General features: G+C 38.7%; 1 protein-coding gene across 1 annotated transcript in view; it reads left to right on the forward strand.

Annotated features, from left to right (window-relative positions):
- Window positions 1-16,636, forward strand: part of LOC130089884 (deleted in malignant brain tumors 1 protein-like) — a 94,514-nt gene that overhangs the window by 72,395 nt on the left and 5,483 nt on the right. Inside the window, exons 7-25 of the mRNA XM_056257450.1 lie at window positions 88-384; window positions 495-572; window positions 749-1,063; window positions 1,165-1,368; window positions 1,467-1,559; window positions 2,404-2,466; window positions 2,731-2,805; window positions 2,925-2,975; window positions 3,869-3,931; window positions 4,144-4,206; window positions 4,311-4,354; window positions 7,531-7,595; window positions 7,813-7,952; window positions 9,179-9,493; window positions 9,714-10,016; window positions 10,106-10,420; window positions 10,922-11,221; window positions 11,388-11,702; window positions 12,869-13,171. Of these exons, the coding sequence (XP_056113425.1) occupies window positions 88-384; window positions 495-572; window positions 749-1,063; window positions 1,165-1,368; window positions 1,467-1,559; window positions 2,404-2,466; window positions 2,731-2,805; window positions 2,925-2,975; window positions 3,869-3,931; window positions 4,144-4,206; window positions 4,311-4,354; window positions 7,531-7,595; window positions 7,813-7,952; window positions 9,179-9,493; window positions 9,714-10,016; window positions 10,106-10,420; window positions 10,922-11,221; window positions 11,388-11,702; window positions 12,869-13,171 (3,402 nt within the window). The remainder of the gene's footprint in view (window positions 1-87; window positions 385-494; window positions 573-748; window positions 1,064-1,164; window positions 1,369-1,466; window positions 1,560-2,403; window positions 2,467-2,730; window positions 2,806-2,924; window positions 2,976-3,868; window positions 3,932-4,143; window positions 4,207-4,310; window positions 4,355-7,530; window positions 7,596-7,812; window positions 7,953-9,178; window positions 9,494-9,713; window positions 10,017-10,105; window positions 10,421-10,921; window positions 11,222-11,387; window positions 11,703-12,868; window positions 13,172-16,636) is intronic.

The following is a 16,636-nucleotide window of genomic DNA, read 5'->3' on the forward strand; positions in this document are numbered from 1 at the left end:
GATTTAAACGTCAAATTATTTTATGGTTTCCATCTCAAATGAACAGATTTACTTGAGTTTACATTGATTTTCATCCTTTCCATCTAGAGTTTAAAGAGATCAGGTTAACTGAGGGCTGTGAAGGGAATGTGGAGGTTTTCTACAATGGATCCTGGGGTAATGTGTGTTACCATAAGATGAACAGAGACACAGCGAGTCTGATCTGTCAAGAGCTGAACTGTGGAAGATCTGGCAGTGAACCCAGTAATTCAGAGGGACTGAAGTCTCATAACTGGCTTGAATTTTTTAAATGTCGGCAACATGACTCTGCTTTATGGCAGTGTCAATCTTCAGCCTGGGGACAGCATGTATGTCATAATGAAGTGGCCAAAATCACCTGCTCAGGTAATATCATATTTAACTGATTTAAGATAGTTCGACATGATCATATTTGGTTCAATAATATTTATGTCTAATATTTTGATTAGTGGTGTTTTGAAACTTTAATATTTCAGAGAAGGAAAATCATGAGTCTCCTCAGAGTCGTCTGACATGTTCAAACTCTCCATCTCCTCACCAGAGACAGTGTTCAAGTAAGTTTATCATAAGCTTATATTTCCTTTTTTTCTTATATATTTTTTTGTACAGTACTTTTTTATTTATTCCACAGTCAAAATTAATCACAGCTTTAAAGTCCTCCAGTTTCAGTGTGTGTTTGTTGTAAATGTTGTACTGAAGCTGGTCATTTATGTTGCTGTGTGTGATTTAGAGCATGTTCCTCTCAGACTGAGTGGAGGTTTGGGCCGGTGCTCTGGGAGGCTGGAGGTGTATCATAACGCTGTGTGGGGTTCAGTCTGTGCTGATCTGTGGGACATCAGCGATGCTCAGGTGGTCTGCAGGCAGCTGGGTTGTGGAGACGCACTGAGGGCTGATGGGAATTCAGTCTTTGGTGCTGGTGAAGGTGTTGTGTGGCTGAACAGAGTCGAGTGCAGAGGGAATGAGATTCACCTGTGGGACTGTCCTCTCTCCCTGAAGAACCACACTGACTGTTCTCACAAAGAGCACGCTGGACTCACATGTGCAGGTCACTGCAACACACTGACAAATAGTAGTCATTTTCACATAATTTTAGAGCATATAATATTTGTGTGTTCTAGACAATCATCATTTTAAATGTGTTTACAGATTTGTCAGTGTCCACTACTCCTGCCACAACAACATCAGCTTCTCCTCCAGTTTCTCAGACAGTGCGCTCAACATCAGTCACTCCTCCACAAACTCCTCCAGCAGCGTCTCTCTCTGTGCTTGTGGTTGTACTGGGAGTTTTGCTCTTACTGCTCTTAGTGCCACTGCTTATACTGGTTCAGCAGAACAGAGTGATGAGGAGAGGTAGGAGAGATCCAGAGACTGTCATATTGTGTCTTATTCAGTGTGTGATCAGTCATGTGTTGTGAACTGACAGCAGGTTTGTCTGTCTACACTCACAGCTCTCTCTGACTGGTACACAGGACTACACAGGGCACCAAGTGAGGTAGTTTACGAGGAAATTTATCACAGACACAATCAATTGACTCATACAGGTGAGGCATCATCAGAGATTTTTCAAAACTTAAACTGCTGCATTCTGATCAAAGGGTCCCTAAAAAGTGTTCACTTCTCCTCTTGCATTATAACTGTTGCCTCTTGTGCACATTGTACCCATGAACAGTCATGTACAAACCACACCTGGGACTAATTAAATGTATTAATTATCTAGTTTTTATTTCAATCAAACTAAAAGTACTGTGGTGGTGATGCACAATGACAGGTGGGTAAATTTCCCTCTCCACTTCCGGTGAAGTGAAGTTGATGAACCCTCATTCCCTTTAGTATTTGCAGTGAACATATTTGCTCCATTTGAAATTAAATGTCACTTCAGACAGAGTAATACCCCATGAAGTCCACTTCGCAGGCCATATTTGATTAATTGGAATGCAACTCAGATCATTGGTTTTTAGTTTTTAGATCATTGTGAAAACCTTGCTGAGAAAAGGAACGCCATCAAGCAAAAATCTCAGTCATCTGTGTTAAAGTTTTGTCAGTAGCGTGAGCTATTTCCTTCAGTCTTAATTATGTACCTTCATCATTAATTGGCAAGAGACATCAGTGATACAGGTCTGATCCACTGTAGAATTAAATATGTTTCTATCATTCACATCTAACTAATAAGTTTTAATTATGTATCAATCCACAAAGAAAAAATATAACTGCAGGTGTATGTTAAAATAATTAAGATGATAAAATATACAAAAATATGACCATCCCCAACCCCACCCAAAAAAAGCATTTATAGTATTTTCTTGCTCTCACTAACACAGAGCGTTATGACCCAAAGGATTTGAGGATTCAGTCTGTTTCTGTTTCTGTTCTGCTCTCCTTTAACAGGAGGGAGTCTCGTCTCGGAAGAACTGAATTCTGGGTATGAAGATGTTGATTCGCTTCTCTCAGGTTAGAAGTGATTTAAAAAAAAAAAAAATGTATAGTCAAATTCACAAATTCCAGGAAATGTTTGACCTGTAAGTGTGCACCCCAATATACAATGCTAAGCCCTACTGAATATAATAGACTCTGATGTTTTGAATAGCAATGGCATAATATGACATTGGCTTTGTAAACTGGTAATCTCATTACCAGATGATTAAAATCATAAACCATTTTAATTCTGCAAATATCTTAATTTTTTTATATTCATATTTTGTTCTGATGTTGAAGACAGGGTGAATGCAAACACATCTGGATACTATGAGGAAATCATCATTCATGTACCAAAACCAGTTTGTGAGACAGGTGCTGGTTCACTTCTACTGTAGTTGTAGTTCTCTCTGTTAGTCTGCACTGTACATATTAATTTATGCATTCAAGTTTCTTTTGAGCTTGATGGAATTGATTTAATGTTCAACTTGTAGATGACACACCAGAGGGCTATGATGATGTCATTACCAGTGAACAGACCTATGGTACTGAAAAAAATACAACTACCTTACTAACTATTAATAAGCAGTAAGGAGTTTATTGAGGCAAAGGTCATAGTTAATATAGTGAGAATTATATATATATATATATATATATATATATATATCTCTCTCTCTCTCTCTCTCTCTCTCTCTCTCTCTCTCTCTCTCTCTCTCTCTCTCTCTCTCTCTCTCTCTCTGTGTAACGTACGGACAGAGGCGGTCGGATCCATGTGCAGAACTTTATTGAAAGGGAATACCAGAATCGAAGTCACACAGGCAAAAGTCGAGGCAGGCAGCACAGGTTCATAAACAGAGTCCAGATAACAGGCTAAGGTCAAGATTCCAGGGAAACACGAAATACAAAGAACTAAGAATCGGAGATTAATGCTCGGAATGGTACGCTTACGCTATACAATACTTCGCACTGAACACAGGGAAAACACGGGCTTAAGACAGGAAAACTTAATCAGCTTAAAACACACCTGAACATAATAAAACATAATGAGTCCATAATGAAACATAACATAAAGAGAGAGTGCCCTCCAGTGGCTCTCGAGGGCACTACAGCCGCCGATCGTCTCTCTCTCTCTCTCTCTCTCTCTCTCTCTCTCTCTCTCTCTCTCTCTCTCTCTCTCTCTCTCTCTCTCTCTCTCTCTCTCTCTCTCTCTCTCTCTCTCTCATATATATGTATGTATATAAAATTATAACTATTAACTATGACTTTTGCCTCAATAAACTCATATTGTATTAATAGTTAGTTATATATAAAATTAAAATTCTCACACTCTCTCTATATATATATGTATATATATATATATATATATATATTAGTAGTTTATAGTGAGAGTTTAATTTTTTTTTTATAATAATAATAATGTGTGTTTGTGTGTGTGTAGTGGACACACCAGAGGATTATGACGATGTCATCATTAATGGACAGTGCTCTCAATGTGTAATGGGTGAGTCACACAACTTCATTTATAATCTTGATTTTTTCAAGACAGGGTACATGTGTTTCTACCAATTATTGAATCATCAGGTGTAAATATATTCACAGACAGTCATGAAGGCCAAGATCAATGACATCAATGACACAACCTGTATTTTTTTAAATTATAATTATAAAACAATTATAAAATAATGACACAACCTGTATTTGTTATGTGTAAAGAGGGAGATCAGGATGAGTATGATGATGTGTGGAGTATCACTGAAGATTTGAGAAACTTGTTAGGTAAGGCCCAGGGTAAGCTTTATGTCTTATGATTCCTACACTTATTAAATATTTTGTAATATCGTTCATGTTTAAGATTTTACTTTGCTTTTTCTTTAATGCAGACTATGATGATGTGGAGGAGGAGTCAAACGATGAGACAGAAGAAGTTTGACTCGATGGCCACACACACTGCCACTGTTCATTACAGCTTCTGGAATTAATCTTTTTTTTTATTATAAAAAAAAAAAAAAAAAAATCTTGAAATATTTGGCAATATTTTGAAACGTTACTTTTAAAGGTTCCCTTTGATAATTTCTAGTAAGCATTGTTTATGGCCATGATTGCCACAGTTCAGGGTTATGAATCGGTGTCAGGGTTAAATCTTTTGACATTTAAACATTTATTTTAAATCTCTTTTTGTTCCTGTCAAATGATTGAGATGTAGGAGAGTCTAGCAGTGAAAAAACATGATAGTTACAATGTCTTGCAGTTTTTGAATATATGTTAGAACATTGAATATATGTCTGAACATTTTTGAATATATGTTAGAAAACATTCATAAATAACTTGAAATATGATGTTTGCATAAATGTTATTCAGTGTCTGTGTTGTTGTTGTGAAGTTGTACATTTACACCAATAGAAAACAACTGTCCTAATTAGAAATCAATTGCATTATTGTACAATAAGTATAAGTATATCTCATCCAAAAAAGATCACTAAATATTACAAATAGTGTGTACTGAATATTTAAGCAAATAGCATTTCTGAAGAGAAAAACAATCTTTCTCATTATTTGAGAGATCATAATGCTCTACTCCCGATTCCTGAATTTAAAGAATACAGCCAAGAATTAAAAAACTCTTTTAAAGGGCTCATATAATGGTACATGCACTTTTACAAGTTGATTGTACTGAAATGTGTGTTGGCAGTGCCTGTACACAACCATCATAAAATGATAAAAATCCATCCAGTGTTTTTGTTTTAATCTCCTTATGTTTTCCCCTGCCTCAAATCGAGCCGTTCGACCTTGTGACGTCACACGGTCGGGCGCCCCTCCCACGATTGTTGATTGACAGCCGGGTTTCAACACAGACCCGCCCTTGCTCGTGAGCCAGCTGTCAATCATAGTCTGCGCGCACCGGCGCGGTCATTGTTGATATGCTGGAGCACTGTCTATGAGCAGAATGGCGTCTAAGCGATTGTGGTGTTCTGTTCTTGGGTGTAATAACGAACACAACAGTCATTTTAATGTTCCTAAATCCGAACTACTGAAGACGCAGGTGCTGAGTTTGTTTTCGAAGGGAATATTCCCCACGAGCAACGTCAATGCTTTCATATTTGCGCGAATCGTTTCACACACCAGACTGCTTATAAACGAGGAGGGTCAGTATAAAGCTGGTTTTGATTTGCTAAGAAGCTGCTCCTGGACCGGTACCAACTATTCGTGTTCCTGCTGAACCTCCAAAATAACTGAAGTGAGTGTAACGTTTTATTAATCTTTAATATTTATATTAATCTTTGCAAATCGCTAGATGCACGCTTCACAATGAATGTGTCTAAGGGTACATTACGGCATGTTTTCTATGTACGACGTTCTCAATATAATTCATAATCCCACGTCTATAATGAACAACGCGTTATGGTTATTGTGTTACAGACGGTGTATGCACAGAACAGAGAGGCGGGGTGAGCAAAAAGTCATATGCTCATTTAAAATCATATGCACTGAAATGGCGTGCTGAAAACAGAGCTGTTTTTGACCAGGTATAAGTGTTTTCTTACAATACTAATGATAATTTTTAATTAAAGTATATTACAAAGTTTTAATTTAGACTCATAAGAATCATATTAGCTTGTACAAAAATGGCATTATATGACCCTTTAAGAATATCTGATTCATTATCTTGATTATTCTGTTGTCTGTCTTTGATGTGGTTGTATTTTAATATTGTTGACTTTTATATTTAATTGATCTCTATTGTGATTTTCTTATGTTATCATGACTGTTTTCTGTTAACTCCAAATTAAGCAGAAAAAAAAAACCTTCAAAATGTATGCAGTCTAAAGTATTACACTGACAAAATATAACTTGAAACAATTCATGCTGGTTTGTATTTTAAACATTTTGGAGACTTTTTAGATACTATACTAAACATTTTAGATACTAGTTCTTATTTATTAGGTATACCTATTAAAAAGACATTAGTACTTATTCATTAGATTCTAGTGCCTATTAAATTGGTACTACTTATTCATTAGTTACTATCTAATAAATATGTACTAGTATCTATTGAATATGTACTAGTATCTAAATAAGTACTAGTATCTATTTAATAGGTAGTATCTAATGACTAAGTACTAGTATTAATTGAATACATACTAGTATCTAGTAATAGGCCTAAGTACTAGTACCTAATGAATAACTAGTATCTAATATATCTGTACTAGTCACAATTGGAATACATACTAGTCAGAACTGAATAGTTGATATCTGAATGACAGATCCCCATAGAAGTCAATGGCCAAAAATTCCATTTGTTATTAGTAACAAAAGAATAGTTACTAGTCAATATTAATACTGAAATAGTACTCGTATCTAATGAATAAGTACTAGTATAATAAATAAGGACTAGAATCAAATGAATAAGTATTATATCTTTAAAAAGGCACTAGTACATAAAGAATAAGCACTAGTACTAAGTACTAGTAATAGATACTAGTATCTAAAAAATAAGTACTAGTAGCATGAAAATAGATACTTGTCAGTTTAAATGATTAAATTATTAAATGTTAAAACGGCTTTCCATACTTCACCTAAAGAATAAGCACTAGTTTCTAAAGAATATGCACTACCTAAATAATAAGCACCAGCTAATGAATAAGTACTAGTTAATGGAATAGGTACTAGTATTTAAAAATAACTACTAGAAGCATGAAAATAGAGACTAGTAGGTTTAAATGATTAAAAGATAAAACGGCTTGGGTTTTGGCCTACAAAATGTATCATCCCTTCACTCTATGCAAGGGCGCTTTAGCAGAAATGAAGCACACAGGCCCTCTCTGACTGCTGGACACAAGATGAATTTTGACAAGATCACTTTGACAATAATGGTTTGTGTGTATGGGGCCATTTGAAACAAAACACTTTGGTGCAATATGAGAATTACCTTGAGAAAGTGATGAAATGTTTCACAAAAATACAAATACATCTTTTCTGCCTCTTTTTAACTTTGACAATAGTATTTGGTATAGTTGAGTTTATTACGTGTTAATATCATGCTAACATATGTATACACTAATATCACAGGTATTTATCAGTGCTTTTATCTCTTTTCTGCAGGTGTTGGGCTTTGATGCTGTAAATAAACTGGAGAGTTTCCTGTCTCCTGTAAGTCAGTCAAATACGTGTGTGTGTGTGTTTCTGCATCCCCTCAGTCTTGATGGGTGGGGAGGAGGAGTTCATCAGCACTGACAGTTATATATACACATATATATATGGAGAAAGTCATAAAAGCCTGGTCTGATTTGTCACTGAAGTTGTTTGATGATTTCCTCTGTTCTGTCTAATAAGGTAACAGTGAGTGTGATTGGAGGATTTTGAACCTCTTTCTCTCTCATATAGGGGGCTGAGAGGACGCCTGTACTTCTGCATCATCAGTGCGGAGAAGCTTGTACTGGATGTTGAATTAATCAAGCAGAGAGAGATGGAGAGATGCCTGACACTCATTTTACTGTCTTCAATTATAATACTCATCACAGCTGGTAAGTAGATGTGAAATAGATTATTATTTTTTTTAGAAATGAATGGCTATTTTATTTAAGATCTTAAAATCTTAAAATTAAACTGTACTGTAATGTATTTTTTTAGATGCCTGTGAAATCGCATTGTCTTTGAATGTAATCTTGTGTTTAACAGGCAGTTTTTTTTTCTCTGTCTCCCCAATTTATAAAAGCTATAAATAAGTTTTACATGAGTGTCTTCTTTTTTATTCAATATAATATACCGTTATCAAAATAATATTAATATTAATTTATTGAAACCCTAAGAGGCCATTATTGTAGTTTTTTTGTCTTGTCTTGTGATCGCAATTACATTTTTCATGTGATATCAACATTGTAAATGTTGTCTCAATCTTCTGTTAGTTATCTAAAAAATAAAAAAATCATAAATTGATCACCTTTTTTCTGATTGAAAATGACTTAATTGCCATGTGTCAAACATTACTCTATACCCATGCAGGAATGCTGTCCCTCGAGTTGGGTGGCAGTAAAATTGATCACACATTTGGAGTTCTGATTTGATAAACATTGATTTGGAAATATTAGTTACAGACATGTTAGCTCGAGCAAGTCCAATGAACATTCTTATAAAAAAAGAAAAAGAATCACTCATTCAAATCCAGGATAAATGCAGTATTATGTTATGTCATGACAAACAAGACAATTACAAAACAACCTAAAGGCCTTTTATAGGGTTACACTATTAGTCTCTTAAACAATGCCAAAACCTCAGCTAGAAGAACTAGAGGGAAGAAATATATATTAAAAGAATACACCATGTTTAATATAGTTTAAGTTCAATTAACATAATTTGTGACATACTTTTTTTTTACCTAAATAATACATTTCTACTTGCCCCCCCCCCCCCCCCCCTTTAAAAAGAGAGGTTTTCTGTAAACTTTAATATACTCACTGTCTCAATAATATAGAAACAAGACGTAAACAAATGTGTTAACATGATTTTAGTGTGGAAAAAATTGCTTTATAAAATTATAAGCTTCACATTTCTGTCTTTAAACCCTAATAATTTTTTTTATGAAATTATTATTTTGTTAATCAACACCTTTTGATGTTCATTGAGCTAAACTTTTATTGAACTCTGAATATTAATTTTAAATAATCAGACGCGTCCCATTTTCCCAGTTGTCCCACTTTGTAATGCTGTATCTCATCCCTTCATCTTTCATCTCTCATTGTTACTTATTTAGACCGTGTGAATGTGAGGCTGGTTGGTGGTCACAGTCGCTGTGCTGGTAGAGTGGAGGTTCTTCATAGAGGTCAGTGGGGAACAGTGTGTGGAGATGACTGGGATATGGCTGATGCGGCAGTGGTGTGTAGAGAGCTGGACTGTGGAGAACCTGTAGATGCTCTGAGTGATGCTCATTTTGGACCAGGATCAGGACCAATCTGGATGAGTTTTGTCATGTGTACTGGATCAGAGTCTACACTGAAGAACTGTGGGTCATCAGGATGGGGTAAAAGCAACTGTGATCACAGTAAAGATGCTGGAATCATCTGCTCAGGTAAAGTATTTTACATATTAAAATTCATATGCACTTATTAGATTGGCTTCTAATTTTTAAAGAAAAGTTTCTTCAATAATAAATACATTTTATTTTTATATTTGTTGTGTTTTTACTTTATTTATTCATTATAAGACTAAAAATGGCTTTGATGTACAAATCATTATCTTGAAGCCCCATAAATAAGCCATGCTTTTGTTGATCTGTGTTGTTCTTTCAGAAGTCCGGCTGGTTGGAGGTTCTCGCTGCTCTGGGAGGTTAGAGATACTTGATGATCAGTCGTGGGTGTCAGTGTGTGACGCTGCCTTTGACCAGCAGGATGCAGAGGTTGTGTGTAGAGAGCTGGACTGTGGGGCTCCTGTACAGGTGCTGGGAGAAGATGCTTTTGGCAAAGGAGACGCTCAGATGTGGACACAAGAGATTCAGTGCAGAGGAAATGAGTCTCAGATTCACTTCTGTTCAACATCACCATTAGATGAAAATAACTGTTCACATGAGCGCAACGTTGGTTTGCTGTGTACTGGTAACAGTTCAAAGTACAACAAAGCAAATTTCATTTCATTTTATTATAACAATTTAAATTTACAATAGTATTTTCTCTTACATTTATAGACAAAAGAAATGTGAGACTGGTAAACGGTAGCAGTCGCTGTGCTGGTAGAGTGGAGGTTCTTCATAGAGGTCAGTGGGGAACAGTGTGTGGAGCTGGCTGGGATATGGCTGATGCTGCAGTGGTGTGTAGAGAGCTGGACTGTGGAGAACCTGTAGATGATCTGGGTGATGTTCATTTTGGACTGGGATCAAAACCGTTTGGGATGAAAAATGCAATGTGTACCGGATCAGAGTCTACACTTCAAAAATGTGGATTCAAACAACCATCTGATCTTAATGTGTGTCTTAATAAGAGCGCTCAAGTCATTTGTTCAGGTAAGCTAAAGCTAAAAATCCTGTCTTAATGTACAAAACAATTGCTCCAAAAGCAGTTATAATTTCATTTTATGTGACCATTTCCCAGCTTCTTTTTGACAACACAAACTGTAATAATCAGAGACCTTGTTAAAAACAAACTTTAGAAGCTCGTTTCTAACTCTACATTCTAATGTAATTCCCTGATAGGATTCATTCATAGACATTGTTGACATGAAATTGTTGAAATGCAGGCGATCATGTAATGCATTTGGATTTTTACAGTAACAATAACTATACACTGTTTTGTATATGAGCTGTTTTTGTAGGTTACTTTCAGTCCTTTTGGACTGGGAAAAAGTTTTGCTGACATGTATAATATGTTTTCATAATAAATATATTTTATTTAAGAAGACAAAGGAAAATATGATTTCTTGTTGATTGATAAATGGATTATATGACTGACTCATTATTAAAGTTATCTAACTTTAAATTATTTTTTTTCCTGTTTTGTTCTTTCAGAAGCCCGGCTGGTTGGAGGTTCTCGCTGCTCTGGGAGGTTAGAGATACTTGATGATCAGTCGTGGGTTTCAGTGTGTGACGCTGCCTTTGACCAGCAGGATGCAGAGGTTGTGTGTAGAGAGCTGGACTGTGGGGCTCCACAGGTTCTGCGAGAAGATGCTTTTGGCAAAGGAGACGCTCAGATGTGGACACAAGAGATTCAGTGCAGAGGAAATGAGTCTCAGGTTTACCTCTGTCCAACATCACCATTAGATGAAAACAACTGTTCACATGAAAATTATGTTGGACTGATGTGTGCAGGTTTGAGCCTTTTTTAAATAAATTGAAATCAAATTTAATGTTCCTAAAATCTAAACTAAATATTAGTACATTTTATCATAGTTTTTTTTTCTCTTTGTATGATGCTTTTTTCCTCATTATTTCCCTTTGTCCATATGTCTTTACTCCCTCTTTATTTATTTTATAGACAATTTGAAAGTAAGGCTGGTTGGTGGTCACAGTCGCTGTGCTGGTAGAGTGGAGGTTCTTCATAGAGGTCAGTGGGGAACAGTGTGTGATGTTTTCTGGGATATGGCTGATGCTGCAGTGGTGTGTAGAGAGCTAGACTGTGGAGAACCTGTAGATGCTCTGAGTGGTGCTCATTTTGGACCAGGATCAGGAACAATCTGGACAGATTGCAAGTTATGTTCGGGATCAGAACCTACACTGAAGAACTGTGGAACAGTAAATCGGGGTTCTTATGACTGTGATCATACTAAAGATGCAGGAGTAATCTGCTCAGGTAAACTACTCCCAACCCTGCACTGTTTTTACATCACTGATAATTCAACTGCCTTAAAGGAACACTCCGACTTTTTGAAACTTTAGCCTATTCACCTTATCCCCCAGAGTTAGATAAGTCCATACATACCTTTTTCATCTCCGTGCGTGCTGTAACTCTATCTGACGCACCCACCGCTAGCCTAGCTTAGCACAAAGACTGGATGTAAATGGTTGCAGCTAGCATACAAATCCAAATAAGTGACAAAATAGCGCAAACATTTTCCTATTTACATGTTGTGATTCGTATAGTCACAGAGTGAACAAAAAACGAAGTCACATGAGACACAGACATATTTTAACCGTATAAATACTGGGAACTATATTCTCTGAAGGCGAAGCACTGCTACTTGGGCGGAGTAATAACCGCAGCACCTGAGACGCGCTCTCTGCTCCTCACCACAGCGCGTCTCAGGTGATGCGGTTATCACTCCGCCCAAGTAGCAGTGTTTAGCCTTCAGAAAATATATAGTCGCCTTCAGAGAATATAGTTCCCAGTATTTATACGGTTAAAATATGTCTGTGTCTCATGTGACTTTGTTTTTTGTACACTCTGTGACTATACAAATCACAACATGTAAATAGAAACATGTTTGCGTTATTTTGTCACTTATTTGGATTAGTATGCTAGCTGCAACCATTTACATCCAGTCTTTGTGCTAAGCTAGGCTAGCGGTGGGTGCGTCAAACAGACTTATAGCACGCACGGAGATGAAAAAGGTATGTATGGACTTTTCTAACTCTGGGGGATAAGGTGAATAGGCTAAAGTCCCAAAAAGTCGGAGTGTTCCTTTAAAGGGAAAGTAAAAAAAAAAAAAAAATCAGTCATCATTTACTTTGTGTCTTTTCGAACCTCTATGACTTTGTTCTGTAGAGCACAAAATGTTTTTTTTGGCATTAAAAAAGTCATTATATTGAAAAGAGTACCAGGATATTCTGTAAAATTCCCCTTTTATGTTCCATAAAAAGAAAGTCAGATGATATGGATTGAAATAAGAGATTGACTAATTTGACTATTTTACTCCTTTCACATTAATTAGTGGTGCTTTATGGTAGAACAACAATGACAAGAATTACAGACCTTAAGATAAACAAAATTGAAACGTTTCTTATCTCTTGCTACTTCAGGTGTCAGGCTTATTGGAAACTCCAGTTGCTCTGGGAGGTTAGAGATACTTGATGATCAGTCGTGGGTTTCAGTGTGTGACGCTGCCTTTGACCAGCAGGATGCAGAGGTTGTGTGTAGAGAGCTGGACTGTGGGGCTCCTGTACAGGTGCTGGGAGAAGATGCTTTTGGCAAAGGAAACGCTCAGATGTGGACACAAGAGATCCAGTGCAGAGGAAATGAGTCTCAGATTCACTACTGTCCAACATCACCATCACATGAAAACAACTGTTCACATGATAATTACCAGGGGCTGTTCTGTGCTGGTGAGTTAAGAGAATAGTAATATCATACCTTTTACTAATAGGGTGCATCTCAGTCAGCTTCATATTTCACAGTCAGAACACTGACCAAGGAGCCAGCTATTTTAAAGCTGCAGTCCGTAGCTTTTTTTGGGTTAAAAATGATCCCAAATACACATTTGAGAAAATACATAACCAGCCAGTGTTCAAAACCATCTGCTTTCCTTAGCTCGATTCAAAGCGGTAAGCTTGTAATAATGTTTTTAATTCCAGTGGTACTGGTGGATTTCTGCGGGAGATTCGAGCCAGAGCCGTTAAATATGTTTTTCAACGGCTCTGATTCGAGCATGTATTTGCGTCATTACGTCACATCTGTTCACATAAAGAAGGAGAAGATGCTGGAGGTGGAGATTTATAGTCTTTTTTCACAGCACTTGATATAATTAAACTTATCAATTTGATAGCGGATCCAGAAAGGTTCAAACGACAATTGTTATGAGGTTGAGGAGAGATGAACCCAATCGCAGACAGTATGCAATTAACATGGATTTATTTAGACAAAACAGGGAAAACAAAACCCACGATGGGGCAAAACAGAGACAATACAAACGAGAGATAACTAAACTAGAAAACACTTGACAAGACTAGACTATTAACTAACAGCAAATACAAGATCAAGACGTTCTTCTTAAACAAAGTACTCACAAGGAGAATCTCACAATGAGAAACAATGAACCGGCACAGGACAGCAAACACAAGGGGATTAAATAGGGGAACACAAATGACGAGGACAGGTGAAACTGACTAGACAATAATGACAAGACGAGGGTGACAAGGGGGCGGAGTTACATATCGAGACAACACAAGCACATGGTCCAAACAATTGGCCATTCGCTTATACACAAAACATGATTCCGTCATGATCCTGCCTTACGACCAGGGAAAATCAAGGACACTAAGGCAGAATCATGACAGAACCCCCAACTTTAGGAGCGGCTTCCAGACGCTCATCAAGGGGACATTAAACACGGGACATGACAGACTGTGACAAAGACACAAACCAACAAAACATGACAAAAACTAACAAAGGCAGACAAGAAAATACAACGACAGGGTTGGGATTGAACAATAAAAACAACAAACATGGCAGAGGAGGTGGAGGAATAACAGAGTTCATGGGGGGTGGCCCAGGGTGGATGGGTGTGCTGGGGGTCTTAGGTTCACGGGATGAGGGCGGGGAATGAGGAATCCGGGCAGACTTGGAGGGGGACACACGAGGAGGGAACTTGGGCGAAACAGTCCGGGGACTAGTGGCGACAGGCACGAATGGGGAAACAGTCCGGGAATTAGTGGAGACAGGCACGAATGGGGAAACAGTCCGGGAATTAGTGGAGACAGGGGCAACTGGGAAGACAGACTGGGATACTGCATTGGTGGCGGCAGCAACAGACTCAGACACAGAGGACACAGAGGATGAGGAAACAGGACTCCTGACGGGGGACATGGCAGGTGAAGGGGCAGGACTGGGTGCAGCGCTCTCAGTGGCCGATACGGGTGCTGGGGACGAGACAGGACAGGCAGGGACTTCAAGGATCTTGGCTAGACAAGACAAATAATCAGACAGGGTCTTGGCAGCAAGGATGATGGTTATCTTCTGACGGGCCGAAACCGATTGCAGAACCTCCTTTGCGGCTAGATCGGCCGCAACTCTCTCAGCAGATTCTGGGACGGCGTTTGCTGGAGCGGGCACTGGAACGGCGCTTGCTGGAGCGGGCTCTGGGACGGCCATCGTGGACTCAGGGGGAGACAGAGACGGAGGACAAGAGGCTCCCTTCTTCCTCTTCTTCTTCTGTCGAGGAGCAGAGGCCGTAGCCGGGCTTGTGACCGGTTGGGGAAGCACAGCAGGAACTGTGGTCTCAGTGGAAGAGGACTCCGAAGTCGACTCCCACGACAGCCGTCTCTCTCGTTTGCCATGGAGATCAGCGGGTGCAGATGATGCCTCGGGAGTCGAGCTGGGACGAGTCTGGTTCCCCATAGTAGCAACGGCGAGGACGCGACCCTCCGGGATCACGGCCAGCATGCCAGGTGATGACGATATGGTGGGAGCCCGCGATTCCTTCCGTGACAAACCGGCCACCATATCCTGGAAGGGGCGACGAACCAGCCTTTCCCGTTCGTCCAGAGGAGGAATTTCATTGAGGCCCGCGATGAGGTAACGGTTAAAGAGGATGTCAGGCAAGAAGAACCTCCTCTCTTCTGCAACCTGCACGTACTCCCTCAGGGTCCTCTCACCCTGGGGAGGAATTGGAAGCTTGCCTTTCCAACTGTCGGCGATAGCCGACGGCCACCATAGTTCCGGGCCAGTCGGTTGTAGTATTGCGGGAACAGGCAAACTGTCTGCTGGGTTCTGTATTGGCCGGTTCATTCTGTTATGAGGTTGAGGAGAGATGAACCCAATCGCAGACAGTATGCAATTAACAAAACAGAGACAATACAAACGAGAGATAACAAAACTTGAAAACACTTGACAAGACTAGACTATTAACTAACAGCAAATACAAGATCAAGACATTCTTCTTAAACAAAGTTCTCACAAGGAGAATCTCACAATGAGAAACACACAATGAGAAACAATGAACCGGCACAGGACAGCAAACACAAGGGGATTAAATAGGGGAACACAAATGACGAGGACAGGTGAAACTGAATAGACAATAATGACAAGACGAGGGTAACAAGGGGGCGGAGTTACATATCGAGACAACACAAGCACATGGTCCAAACAATTGGCCATGCGCTTAATACACAAAACATGATTCCGTCATGATCCTGCCTTACGACCAGGGAAAATCAAGGACACTAAGGCAGAATCATGACAGACAATCACCAGTGACAACAGATTCACCCGCTGTGAAATGCAAAAGACTTCGTTCGGACTTCTGAGCGGCTACAGAAGAAAAGAGACTGCAACCGGACCCATGCGAAAACAAGGATACATATCGGAAGGTCATTACATGTAGTCACGCAATGCTGACGTTGTTAACATTAACAATTTGAGAACAAAGTATAATTTGCACAGTTTTGCATGATATGATAACTTATAAGCGATTGTTAGATTTAATCAGCGCGATTTACTGCAATGTCAGAACCAGAATAAAAGTGGATGTTTCTTACTAGTTCAGATGACATTTTCTGGTGAAAATTCTTATGTTGGTCAAACTTCCAAAAAGAATAATCTGTGATTCTGAATGCCAGAATCCACACCGGCACGGTGACTGACAACTGCACACTCTCCTCAAACATTGTGTTCATCCGCGCTGTGCCGTGTCGAGGGTGTTGAAGTACAACTCACGTAAAGTTGATAATTTCGCGAATGACTGCAATTGCAGACGCCGGACTGCAGCTTTAAAGTCAGTCTCAATCACAAAATCGTTCAAGTGCACTGGAATGTTCGCTCCCTAAAATTCCCACAATGCACTCCAAAAACCA

The sequence above is a fragment of the Rhinichthys klamathensis genome, unplaced genomic scaffold (assembly GCF_029890125.1).
Source record: "Rhinichthys klamathensis goyatoka isolate OS25496 unplaced genomic scaffold, OSU_Roscu_1.1 h1tg000139l_1, whole genome shotgun sequence".
Lineage (NCBI taxonomy): Eukaryota > Metazoa > Chordata > Actinopteri > Cypriniformes > Leuciscidae > Rhinichthys > Rhinichthys klamathensis.